Raw genomic sequence first — 13,640 nt, 5'->3', positions numbered from 1 at the left:
TTTTTTTTTCTTGTTTTTTAACGATGTCTCATTGAGTCGTTAAGTTCTGCCCTTAGGGTACCTGGCTGTGAGGGCATTAAGGAACCGAGTGCTGGAACACACTCCCATGAGTACCATCATTTGTCCAGGTGAGGTTTACCTGTTTAGGCTGTTCCACGATCTGTAGATACGGGCCATCAGCTGCATTTAAAGAGAAAAACAAAACAAAATACTCATTGTAAACAATTCCAGGTTCTTTGAAATAACAGTGACATTTGAATTTTCTGAGAAATATGAGCACTCCTTAAATGTAGTTTGAAGACTAGAAGCAGCTTAGTTTGTTAACCCATTTAGACCAGGAAAGCCTGCACATTGATATACTTGTGTATACCAATGTACTGTACTGTTCAGCCCCTCTATGACTATGGAGTCCATGTATGGTATCGCCTCAAAGGCCCTAAGAACAAAGCTCCAAATACCCCAAAACAAACAAAAAGAGGAAATAATTAAGATTGAATTTTAGGGACGTCTGATATAAAAATACAAATATTTTGCTATCTATTGGTATATGCAATGTTCTTCTCAGCACCTGCCCAACTCTGGGGATTGGATGTGCATGTTTTACACTTTAATCTAACGACTGTATTTATACAATATTACAGAACACCATAGTTCCGGTAAATTTAACAACAATATGGCCTGGGATTGAGTTCCATTTGTGATTTATTTCCAAATGCAAAGCAGAGTGGACCCCACCTATCCTTTTTATAAATAACAAACTATGGTCAGTCTACAGTAGAAACAGCAAGTTGGTTTCAAACTAATACAGACACAATGTCATCTAAATGTGGCAACGTCCTCTCTTTGAGTCTGCTCTCATCTGTAGCATCCTGCTCCTGTACCTGGGCCAGCCTCTTCCTGCCTGCATGCACAGCCACGACCATAGCCACTTCCTCCCACATCAATCACACAAAGTTGCTGTACAACCATGTGATCACCAGCCTCTAAAATAATCACTTAGGATGAAACATTTATATTCATCAGCCTTGGTAGACTGTCAATAGAGTATTCATTCCTAATTTCCCCACATATCTTTTCAGAAACATCAAACACAAACAAATGCAGCTGAGTATTATGAGTGACACAATTTTATCTATGTGCCAAACATCTTAAATGTGCCTCAAGCCACTTCTCAGTGAAGTAACAGAGGCAGGTGGTTCGACACTTTGATCTCCCAAGCTACAGGCTTCTCTAAACTGGAGGCCTGAAATAAGGAGTGGTTCGCTCTACATCAAAGGACTCCTTGAAAAGGAGATACTGCCTTTACAGTCAGCATTCAAAACACCCTGTAGAATCTGCCACACATGATCTGATGCTATAGAGTACAGACATGATTTAGTGTGATGTGAGAGTGAGGTCTAGCCAAGACCAACATGGGACTCCAGAATTGCTGCCCTCCACACTCACCTATCTAACATCAGGGTCTTGAGCTCTGCAATGTTGTTAAGCTGTCGCATCGCAGTGCTTCTACATAGGTGGTGCGCTTCTTGCCTTTCCTGGCTTTGCCCTGGGTTGGCTCCCATAGAGTCAGTTTGCTTGCCTCTATCTCTGAGTGCCTGAAGCAGTGCCCTGCCAGCCTCATCCTTCTCTCTCTGACTTTGTCTGTGACCCGTGGTAGGTCCCCGTAGAGGTTTATTAAAACAAAACAAAAATTTGCCAAACATTTTTAAAAGACTGATAAAGGGGATGAACAAAAAATGTTAGATGAATATACTGTTATACAAACAGCTCAGCAATGACTAAAGTACCATGCATAGTAATACATAAGGACCGCAGCAATACACAAGAAACGGAGGGGGAGAGTCATTTAATCCGGTTGCTCCGTAGGTCCGGACGTAATAGTTTGTCTCCGTAACCTTACGGACAACACTCAACCTGACGGATCAAAACCGATAAAAACGTACGTACGCTTGAACTACCCGGCCGTGGCGAACTTTTGTCAACCGTGGCAGTAGTGAGGACAATTACTTATAACAGCGGTTCTGAAACAAACTATGTGTGTCCCAACAAGAAATATAATTTTAGCAAGAAACGGTAAAAAAAAAGGAACGTCATTGCAACCAAGAAGACGTCATTCCTCACAGGAACGGCTGTGCATTGGCATGAGAATACATACACAGTCACACAAACGCGCGCGCACACACTCACACCGCCTCTCATCCAAAAGCGAGATGGGTGCAGTGCACTGTGTTGTTATTATTACTCAGTCTGGGTGGTTAAATCTGTACCCTCGCGGAGTTGCATTTACCGCGATAATGTTGCGACAGTCAGACAGCAGCTGCAGAACCAGTCCAAAACATCACGTCGGTCGCCGGGTCAAGAAATTCTGTGGTTCTACATATACATACATACATTTTGGCTAAAAATGCTTCGGTTTTTACACGTGTGTGCTGTGCAGAAGATCCCCTCCATGTGGCGCGCGGCTCCAACGGGAGCAGAATTGGACTCGGCACGTACATAACGCATTGAGCAACTATGTATGTCAACATAACTACCGTACGTACTGTCTCACCCAAAAACGTAAACAAAATCAACCATACGTAACTATAAATGGCCCTTAAGAGCTGCACACTGCACAGGCAGACAACTGTCAGTTAAACGTTATGGGGCGCTATGTGATTAAGTGAATAACTAACTCAGAAAGCTGATAACATAATCCTGCCAACTGAACCAGAGCCAGCTGTTTGCTCCATATCTTTCCTCTGGTGAACACGAACACCTGAACCTCATTTACACAGATATTGGAACTGGTGGAAAGAATCAGACAGCACTGATGTGATAGATGAGATGATACAAGATAAAATATTCTAAGAAATTATAGAAAGACCGATAAAAACAGGACACAGCTGAATGGGTGGACAGACAGATACAGATGCTATGGCCAGAAAGACAAGATGTACTTGGGTAATAGTGGTTATAGGTCGGCACCTAAACATTGTGAATTAATACCAAAACGCTCGCCTCAAAGCACAGTCGGCCAGCACAAGTCTGACGACTTCGGAATGGTCTCTACCTGGTATAGAGGGTATGCGCGTGCATAAAGTGAATGGAAAATCGAGTGGCAAAGTGAGTGGCAAAGTGAGTTTAATGTCGTTTAACGTCGTTTAATGCAGTAAGATAGGACTTTTCTGTTTGGATGTATGGGCTGTCAAGGCCAGAAAGTATTTTTTCCCCCACACTCAGTAGGCCTTCCCGCATAACTTCTGGGTTTGATGATGATGTCACACACATTACCCTCTATTCCTAAACGTAACTTCAGTAAACAATGCCTAAGCCTAACCTTATTCCTAACCTTAACCTTAGTAAACGGTGCCAAAACCTAACCCTATTCCTACATTTAACCGCAGTAAAACTATGCGTATACCGGTAAACATATTTTTAACCAAATCCTCAGTAAAACATATACAAGAATACAAGAACCGTACCAGTGTGCGGCCGGCGGAAAAACATGGGGGCGAGCGTGTTTTAAGGTTACTAACATTATGATTGTACTGTAGGCACCTCATTGTTAAACTGGCCATTTTTGAACATTCAAAAATGGCAAAAAAGACTGGATATCCATCACAGGTTTTGCAGCAATTGTAGAATTATTAGGTGCAACATTTCATTAAAAAAAATATGTAATTGGCCCCCTTTTATCAAATAAATATAAATAAATACATATTTTAAAAAGAAGGTGACCAGACTCTCAGGGGCTCACTGTATGAGTTACCGTAATCATGACATCACAAGAGTAGGCCTTTTGACATGTAATAACACCCCCTCAATCTGACTTCATGTCACTTGGGTGAGGTGGGTTTTCCCCATCCAACAGAGAGTGGCTTCCCTCAATAGTGACACCACAACCACTACTCTTATCTAGAACAACTATTAACTAGGTTTCTTACTGCGGTCTCTGACAGCCCTCTGGACAGTTAAGTGACAGAGAAGTGAGAGTGTGACAAAACACTATACATTGGTACTGTGACATCATGAAACTAGTGGCAAATGTTTCAGTCTACTACACACAGGTTTAATGCGCAGTTTCCTTTCCCACTACTCATCATTTCATGTGTTCTGTTGTTTGTCTGCTCTAGACGGTCTCATTGTAGTAGTTACTAAAGCACCGTAAGTGATTAGTCGTAAGTATGTAAGCATAATTCCTGATTTCTCTTTCTCTGCTCTTTTTTTGTAATTTTTATCCCACGATTTTGCAACCCATTTTCTCCCAGTGCCAATTGCCTATGTAATCCTGGGCTCTGCTCTCCCTCTGCCGCGCCTGGGGAGACAACGGACTGACCTCATGCTTCCTTCTATGCATGAGGAGTCCAAGTTGTTTCTTTTCACCTGACAGGGGGGATTTCCCAGGGATGGACGTAGCGCGTGGAAGGATATTCCAACCAGTTCCTTTCCCCTCCATCAAGCGCCCGGCTGGCCAGGGGGAGGCATTATTGAGACCAGGATTACTGCATGTTTTTGTGAGGGTATCAACCCTAGGAGACACGGGGAGAACATGCAAACTCCACACAGAAAGGCCCTATCGCTGACCCCACCTAGGATGTGGGCGCTGATGATGCGGAGGGAGAAACACACCCCCAGCACCCACAGCGTCCCCCGGCGGGAATCGAACCCAGAACCTTCTAGCTGTGAGGCGAAGCGCTAACCACTGCGCCCCCTCTTTCTCTGCTCTTAACGAAGACCCCTAGGCTCTTACCTGTCCGTAGTGCAGGAGTTTGTGACATTGGTGAATAATTCTGATATTCCCATGACGAATCAAACATTTCAAGAAGCTGAAAGATACAAATGCACAACAAAAACATGGAGAATGATTTAACAGTAGGTCAACATGTAACATGAGCTGAAGTCACGGCACATCAACGCAATAATATTGGTAATCCATCCTTAATTTTTTTAATTAAGACTAATTTTAAATATTGTATTAGTGGCCATTGGATCATTGGTGATTTGGGCTGTATGTTAATATTCTTTCCTTGCATTAAAAATTTAATTACAAATGTATTGCCTTATAAGCGCATTATAATGCATTATTAAATTATGCGCTTATAATACACAGTGTTACCATTATTTGTATTTACATATATATTGTAAGGTTATGTGGTAAATAATGTAATGGGATGAAGATGTACCTGATGGGACTGAACACCAACCAGATAATGATCGTCTCCTGCCATGGTGTCTGCCAGGGACAGCAAAGGTCAATACTTTCGGATATACTGTAAGAGGCAGAGAAAACGAATCAAAATGTTGGAGGTTTTAATGTTTTACAGCAAGCACGTGCACACAGACACCAAAGGGGGCTTGAGCCCCTGCCCTTTTCTCAGGCTGTAAAAAAAAGTGCCATCTCCAGACTATGAATGCTAGTAGAATAGCTGATCTACCAGCGTTGTAAGCCTGTAGATCAGCTATTTTCAAAAGATCTCAGAAAATAAATGTGGAAAAGAATCGTGCACGGGGGTCCCTGGCACAGCATATTTTCAGATGGGTCAGTGTCTGCGGCCAAATACATAATAGTTTGGGGGTCCTTGAATATAAGGTTTGAGAAGATGTCAGGTCCTGCCTACTACACTGACACTTGTTGCTGTTATGAATGGGCTCTACGTGTGTGTGTGTGTGTGTGTGTGTGTGTGTGTGTGTGTGTGTGTGTGTGTAATAGCTCTCTGCTAGTTGTTATGACATACCATGCGTTGTTGTAGTACTACTATATTCAACTGAATTTAAGAAGCAAGGTCACGTTTCCAGGTTTACTGCTGTGTTGTCTGTTTGTTTATGTCACGTCTTGTCACTGCTATGCAGACTGCTGTGCAACCAAGCATACAGTACTACTGTTAGCCAGTGGTGTAAAGTAATTAAGTAGATTTACTTAAATACTTTCTGAGGTATTTTTCTTTTTTACTTTACTTGAGTATTTCCAATTTCCAATACTTTAACTTCTACTCCACTACATCTCAGAGGCAAATATTGAACTTTTAAGTTACTTTGTAGATTTTGGTTATTATTATTACAAATATACTTTAACCATTTCAGCCATATATACATTTTACGTAGATCTGCTATTTTCAAAAGATTTTATACACTTGAAAACTTGAAATTTGACATTCAGAAAGTGTATACAATCTGTCAGATTCTACACAATGAGTACTTTTACTTTTGGAAGTTTAAGTACATTTAATTGGACATTCTGCATAATGAGTACTTTTACTTTTGGTACTTGAAGTACATTTTCATACAATAGGCCTATATATATTGTGTACTTTTACTCAAGTAAATGTGTAAGTGTAACACCGGACTTACTTGTAACAGAGTAATTATGTTACAATGCAGTATGGATACTTTTACTTAGTAGAGAATGTGAGCACTGAGTACTTTTCCCCCACCACTGCACTGCAGTACTGTTAGCTAACGTGCTAATAAGGAAGTGAAGAGCATAACAAAGCAAATGGCAACATTCACATTCACACACACAGTTGTAGCTACGAGACCACGACAAAGTCAGCTAAGCTACAGAGGAATGCGGCTGTCTGAAATGCTATGCTATCACACAACATACAGTAATGTCCTCCTTACCCGTGTTGGCTGCGTTGTCTCACCAGGTGACTTCCCTCGACATTAAATGACACAGTGACACACAGTCCCACTGCACTTCACTTCGGCTGACTTCTACATATCATAATGAGCCATGGTGCTCTCGTGCTATACTTCGGTTAAATTCATTAACTTAACTCCAGCTATCATGACGTGATAAAGAGCGTGTACCCATTCAATTTGAACAACTCCGACGAGATCTCTGTAGATTATATAAGAATGCTGTTCATCCACCGTTGAAAACAACAAAAGATAGCAGGTGACATTAACTTAAAAAGACAGTTGTTCGTGAAATTGACTTCCCCACTGGAAATTCCCAGTGACGTAGTTGGTGAAGGGTAGCTTGCTGACCTGGTAAGCTCTGGCGCCCCCTGGCGGCTCGTTCAGAGCAGCACCGCTACTGGAAATCACAAAACCTAGAACAGGGAGTGAGAGATGAAGCAGGGACCCCCACAACCTTTTCATAGATTCCATATAGTTTCATTGTTTGGCAGCACAATCATCAGCGAATTTTGGATTCATGTCAATTTGTGTTTTAAAATGTTTAACCACTTGAACCATCAATACTAATAAACTTGACCCACTCTGTACTTAGTCTGCTCTTTTCCCCTTCTACACCAAAGCTCTTTGCCGAAAATAGCCGATCTACAAGCTCACAACGCTTGTAGATCTGCTATTTTTGGCTAAAGTTCTCAGAATATGGACGTTTGGGTTCAAGTGGTTTATAAAAGAGAAAAAAAGGTTAAATATTACACAAAGATTTGAAGGACTCCCTGTAGTAACTCTGAGGACCCCCTGTTGAAGACCCCTGGTCTATGAATTGAGTACAAAGGGCCCGAAATGTAAACAAGCCATTGTGCTTTCTTGGGTTTAAATCATATTAGTAGACCTTATATCTGTACTGTCCTGTGCTAATAAAGTATTCAATCAACCAATCAATAACATCTTTCAGGCACTATTACAATATTATATTGTAATTCTAATATTGATGGTAAACTGACCAATTGAGGTATTTGTTTGGTGAAAAGTCAAAGTTCAGAGACATTTATCCGTGTGTGTTGCGTTGTGTAGGTGATTTTACAGTGACATTTCTCCAATTTGGCACAGTAAAATGTTATCAGTTTAACAGTGAGTCACATGGTTTCCATAGCAACCGTGAACTGACCTGCTGAGGAATTTGTTCGTTGAAAGGTCAAAGTTCATAGAAATGTATGTGCTGAGTTGTGAGGTGATTGATTGTTAGGTGCTGCAGATTTCAGTAACATTTTACCATTACGTTTACCAGTAATAGTATAACAAGTGAACTGAATCTACTGAGGAATGTTTGATGGAAGTTCAGAGAAATATATGTGATTAGTCATGTATGTGAATGTGCCGTGAGATTTCTCAGATTTGGCACAGTAAGACTTTACCTTATGAATGGATATAGCCTAGTATTTACACACTACAAGACTGATTTAATAAATAGCAGATCAACAAGCTCACAACGCCTCACAACATTGAGCTTGTAGATTGGCTATTTTCAAAATGTTTGCCTCTCTCTCTCATAAATTGGCCAATGTTTGACCTTAAAAATCCTTATAAATCCTTAAATTCAATAAATTGTCACTTCCCTGTCATCTACTAAATTGACAGATTTTGATTACACACACCTTTCCTTTGTTACATTTGTCTTTTAATGAGCTTTTCATTTAGATATTTAAACATATTTACTGTATCTTTAGTTATTCCAACATACATAGTGAAGCAAAAATTACACCTAAAAGCATCTGTAAAATAATTAGTGCAATTTACAGTTAAAACTTTACAGAACTTAAAAAGACAGATTTTTTTCCCCCAGCAAAAATATACACATCTGTTTAGTTCAACATTAGACTTCAATAAAAACAAGTAAAAACATAATATTCCTTAATTTACGGCAAATAAGAAAAACTATTGATAACAACAGTAATCTATAGGCAGTAATCTAGGCAGTTTTAGGCACATTAGCTCAACAAAACGGCTAGTAACGGCTAGATATTCAAACTACTGTACCAGCAGAAGAGGAAGCACACACATAAGTACATAAACACACAAGTTAAACATATCTTAACACAGGTAATACCACTGAGGTTCCTAGCGTGATTTTGTCGTTGTTGTTGCTTATGAGGCACTATGTGGAGCTCAGACCTGGAGACACCACATCACAAACTGACCTGATCCCAACATGGAGGAAACAGGGTGGTCATTTTACTGACTACAGATACAACTGGGGCAAAGCAGTACGCTTACTAACTCGTAAGTGCAGCACAGCAACAATATTTAACACTGAAAAAGTAGCATTAACACGTTGTTACGTAGCTGTCATTGGCAACATGGGAAAGAAGGGTAAGAGGAAAAAATAAAGATGGCACTCGATTATTAGTTTCATTATACTTGAGTCAACAGCACCTAGCCTGAGCCAATCACCTATCATCTTTGACATGGCTTTTCAATGGCATGGATAATCTTTAAAGGGAAGGGAGTCTTTTCTGGTTTGCGGGGAAGGGTAAATGATTTTTACAGCTTAAGTGTCTTGCTCAGGGACATTCACACATGTAGACTGGGTGAGCCAAGGGTCAAACCGGCAACCTTATAATTCCCAGACAGCATCTCTAGCCACTCACAGCCATGGCTTCCCCCAATAAATAGCCTTTTCTTAAAAGGTGGTAAAAAATAAAAATAAAATTGTGCATCTTTGGAATGGATGATGATTATAATATCTGCTGGTTTAATCTGTGCTTTTGAGGAACCAGAAAGCTGCAGTGTAACAGCGCAGACAGAACTGGACCGTCTCTTTACAATGGACTGGCAGAAGAACACTGATAAGTGACAGAAGATGCACACGGTTGTAAATACACAAAAGTCACCTCCACAAGGAGGTAGAACTACAGTACTTCATGCATGGTATAAAAAATGTGAGTGTATCTCATATGTATACAGCTTCAAATACTCACAAGCTAAACCCCAATCTGTACACATGGCGTCACCTAGACAAACATACAGAACTGCTGAGAGCCAAACATCTTCCATGTTTCTCTCATCCATCCTTCCCTTCATTACCAGAAATCTAGGACTGGAACAGGTCAAAGAACTGGACCGAATAGCTTCTCCAGTGTTTCTCCTAGCAGTGATCATAGAGGGGTGGAGGCAAAGAAACAGAGCTACTGAGAAGACGTGGAATGCAGCCGATGACAGACCACAGCTGGAATCACCAGTGTATCAAATCTGGCCATAACGACCAGAGACTAAAATCCCTGTTCATTCAGAACCACCAATCCTCAGTGCATCTGACCTACTGAACTGAACAGTACAGTAGTCAGTAATTGGAGTCACTCAATGGAATGAGCCAAACCAACTCAAAATGTGCAAACAATGTATGCACGTATAAGCTTGGATTGGAGGCTCTGATTGAAAAGGATACTTATACAAAATAAAAAATATGTATATTGTTACAGTCAAATACTGTTGTGGCTACATTATAAACAGGAATCTTTACAATAAGATCCATTGTCATCTATTCTAGAGCTCTCATAAAATGGTTGCATTTCTTTCAAGTTCTGCATCATTGGGAATGTGGACGAAGCATCTCTTTGATAATCCTCCTCTGAATCCTTTTGCTATGTCTGTCCATTTTATAATAAACAAGCAGCAAAAGATTGTCTCAGCAGAGAGAGGACCAGGCTGCACCTGGTTAAACATAACAGAGAGAAAAGAGTAGATCTCACACACTACTGTACATACTCCATGTGCACTCCTTTATTGGACTTTTCAACCCTCTGTAGATCTTCATCAGTTCAAATGAACCATTGTCCAATAAAGGTGTACGTATGGAGTTTATAGGTGCAGGCTCTCCTGTTTTCTCTATTGATGTTGATTGATTGATGTTAGCAAATGTATTTTTTATCTTCTTCACAAAATACTGGGGAGTAAAGAAGCCTGGCTACTTTTTGTGCACATTTCTACACTATGTAGTTTTCCTTTTTTTTCAGCTTGTGTTGTTACTCAACAGTACCCCAGACTGTTGAGTTGTTGTAATTAGCATGATGGGTGATGCCATCTCATTTCCCATAGGTCAACATAAAAAATAACTGTTGTTATTGTTATTTTTTTAAGGCTTCCACGTCCCAAGAGGTCATTATATTTACTGTGTCACCGGAAAGCCTAATCCTTCAATTTGAGACAAATTACCCCAAATCTATAATTATTCAACTGTAATCTTCACCTGGCACTAATAATAAATGGCTGAGACAAATTATGTCATGAGTCCATTACAGCATTCTTCTCCCAAAGGAACATGATACGTAATAACAGTCTAGAATAAATTAGCAAGGTGTCAATTGTTTGTAAGCATAATATATGCTGCGGTATTGAGGAATATTACTTAACGCTATTTTGTACATAATGAGGTACTTTGTTACTTTGCAAGCATGCATAAAAATAAAAAATAAAGGAGTAAATTCAGTGTGTGCATGTTTGGAGTCTAAACTAGACTTGTCTCATCCAAAACTGATGTTTGTCTGGAAGGGGATTAATTACAGCCACCAGTCAAATGCTGGTGGTAGATTTAAGCTACTTACTCTACCTGCTACTTTGATAAGTAACCCCTTCTCCTCTTTTCAAAAATATGTCTTTTTGCTAAGTTTCGAAATTTTGGCCAGATTGAAAGTGGATAAATAAAAAGAAAAAAAGAAAAGTGTCTCATATATTTACAAATCCACTGTGCCATATCAATGACAATATCAACTTAAAGCCACGAAGTTCCTAGAATTATGTCAAAATTCCAATGACTCAAGATATGTTGGTTTTGTCATCACCCTTGTGGTTAAGTTATCCACATTCTATACATCTCTATGTACAATGGATTTACAACTTCAGTTACAGCTAATGCTACAGAGTGGTCGCTATGGTCCTAATCAGCTGTGAGTTTGCATTAGATCTTAAAAGCATATTAGCTCTGGAGAGCTTCTGAACAAGAAGCACTTTGTCTCCTGTGATCTGTAGGGCCAACATGTTAATGAGGCATTGAACATCCACATAATCACTCTGCCGTAGATAGGGCGATTATGATTTATGGGAGATTGATGTTGAAGGCCAAAAGCTTATTAGAATTAAATTAAGTGTTCTCCAAACTACATCTGAAGAACGTTGACATTTCAGTAAAGCCAGACCTGATCTGGGCCAATTCTAAGTAATCCTGGTCCTGGACTGCATGTGACCACTAGATGGAGTAAAGACAGTAAATGTCTGCCAAGCTGTAATCAGATACTGCCTTCTCGTGCTGTCTATGCATCAGCCAAAGGCCCATCAGTGCTTGCTACACAAGCCATCTGAGATGCTGCAAGGAAATCCCACTCTACTCCTTTCCTGGATACAGCCATGTGTAGGAGCCAGAATGGCTTTCCAGTAATGGCCAGAGGCAGGTTAAACCAGACAACTGGCATCCAGATAAGGTGTTAGTGTCCTCCGTCGCTGGAGGAAGGGCTCTCAGAGCAAGTATCCTTCACACCTGCACACTGCTTCTTCTGTTTATGCTTAGATTTCTTTAGCATCCGTACCTACAGAAATGACATGACATATAATTACATAGATGTGTTAAAAGGCCTATCACAACAACATTTATGACAGCTATATTTCAAACCGAATGAATTGGTGAATTAAACTAATCGTCGTAATTAAAGGGTTTTTATAGTTATCCCCAAGGGGAAATTACTTCTCTGCATTAACCCATCAGTGGCCTGATCCGAGTGAGCGCATGGTAGAGGTAGAGGGTTAAGTGTCTTGCTCAGAGGCACTAGGTGAAAGGAAGCCTGGAGGAGCAGAGGATCGAACTAGCCACCTTCCTATTCCTAGACGGGGAGTCTACCACCTGAGCCACTGCCGCCATTTAGTGGATTCACTTCCCGTGACCACATAAATTTGCCACGATTCATATGTGTACAGTTAAGGGTTGACGAACTTCGACATGACAATTTGGACCATCGACCATTAACAAGAGTGCTTTGACAGTGTTGACCTCGGATGGGGCAGGAACACTGGGTATGTTAGATGGACAATATTGGACAATAAGCGCCTTTATCCAAATGCTTCACAAGCTATTCCACATATACTGTACACACTACACACACACAAACACACCACATCCGAGTACCTTGGGACCAGCAGCTGATATGATGATGTGTCCAGGGCTTTGAATCCAGGGCTCTCCATCCACCTGAACTGGGATGGGTTTAGTCACTGTGATCCGGATGTAGTTCCCCTGGGCGATCCGGATGCCTGACCTCATCCCGCTCTGCACCTGGCCCTGTGGACGGAGTATGGACACACACACACACACACACACACACACACACACACACACACACACACACACACACACACACACACACACACACACACACACACACACACACACACACACACACACACACACAGCACAAATATATAAAGAGAAGAACACAGACATACATACAGACAGAGAGTAAGCACCCAAATAAATAGACAGATTTATGCACGGACACAAACACGTCACGTACACACAATTTATATTCATGTGTATATTGCATTAAGGTGGTATTGACATCTGACCTAAATTCCTTTTGTTACATTTACCTGAATTACTCATGTCCACATAGTATGACATGCACTCTATGCAGTTCATACAAAACAACAGTGCAATAGACAAATCATGCGGTTAGGGTTAGTTTAGTATCAATAGAAAATGTTCTAAGAACTGAGTTGTCTAACTCAGGGGTCTTCAACGTTTTCAGGCCAGGGACCCCTAAACTGATGGGGAGATGGAGCAGGGACCCCCTACCACCTCGTAGGGTCGGGGCTACAACATATTTAATTTTTATTTTAAACATACATGTACGGGTAAGGTAGAGCGAGCATGGTGGCCATAGTACCATTTCTAAACATACCTTATTAACTGAGAACCAATGTCAATACTATCAACAATATGTCAATTGCACAGTACTCATGTATCAAAATGGACAAAA

General features: G+C 40.6%; 2 protein-coding genes across 4 annotated transcripts in view; both read right to left on the bottom strand.

Moving 5' to 3' along the window:
* Positions 1 to 6,687, bottom strand: part of nfkb1 (nuclear factor of kappa light polypeptide gene enhancer in B-cells 1) — a 46,033-nt gene extending 39,346 nt beyond the window's left edge. The window contains exons 1-4 of one of the 2 annotated variants that reach the window (XM_080746252.1): positions 6,604 to 6,687; positions 5,166 to 5,252; positions 4,733 to 4,808; positions 140 to 180 (exon numbers count right to left, since the gene is read on the bottom strand). In XM_080746252.1, coding sequence (XP_080602378.1) covers positions 140 to 180; positions 4,733 to 4,808; positions 5,166 to 5,210 — 162 coding nt within the window. In that variant the 5' untranslated portion in view covers positions 5,211 to 5,252; positions 6,604 to 6,687. The remainder of the gene's footprint in view (positions 1 to 139; positions 181 to 4,732; positions 4,809 to 5,165; positions 5,253 to 6,603) is intronic. The other variant, XM_080746253.1, reaches the window with a different exon arrangement.
* Positions 6,688 to 8,307: 1,620 nt separating this feature from the next.
* The window catches only part of dgkq (diacylglycerol kinase theta), a 36,544-nt gene continuing 31,211 nt past the window's right edge, over positions 8,308 to 13,640 (bottom strand). For both annotated transcript variants that reach the window (XM_080745827.1, XM_080745828.1), the window contains 2 exons: positions 12,791 to 12,943; positions 8,308 to 12,197 (listed from right to left, as the gene is read on the bottom strand). In XM_080745827.1, the coding sequence (XP_080601953.1) occupies positions 12,096 to 12,197; positions 12,791 to 12,943 (255 nt within the window). In that variant the 3' untranslated portion in view covers positions 8,308 to 12,095. The remainder of the gene's footprint in view (positions 12,198 to 12,790; positions 12,944 to 13,640) is intronic.

Source organism: Nannobrachium achirus (genome assembly GCF_963921795.1).
Source record: "Nannobrachium achirus genome assembly, chromosome: 17".
Classification (NCBI taxonomy): Eukaryota; Metazoa; Chordata; class Actinopteri; order Myctophiformes; family Myctophidae; genus Nannobrachium; species Nannobrachium achirus.
The sequence above is the reverse complement of the archived record's forward strand: the minus strand, read 5'-3'. Positions and strand labels throughout refer to the sequence as shown.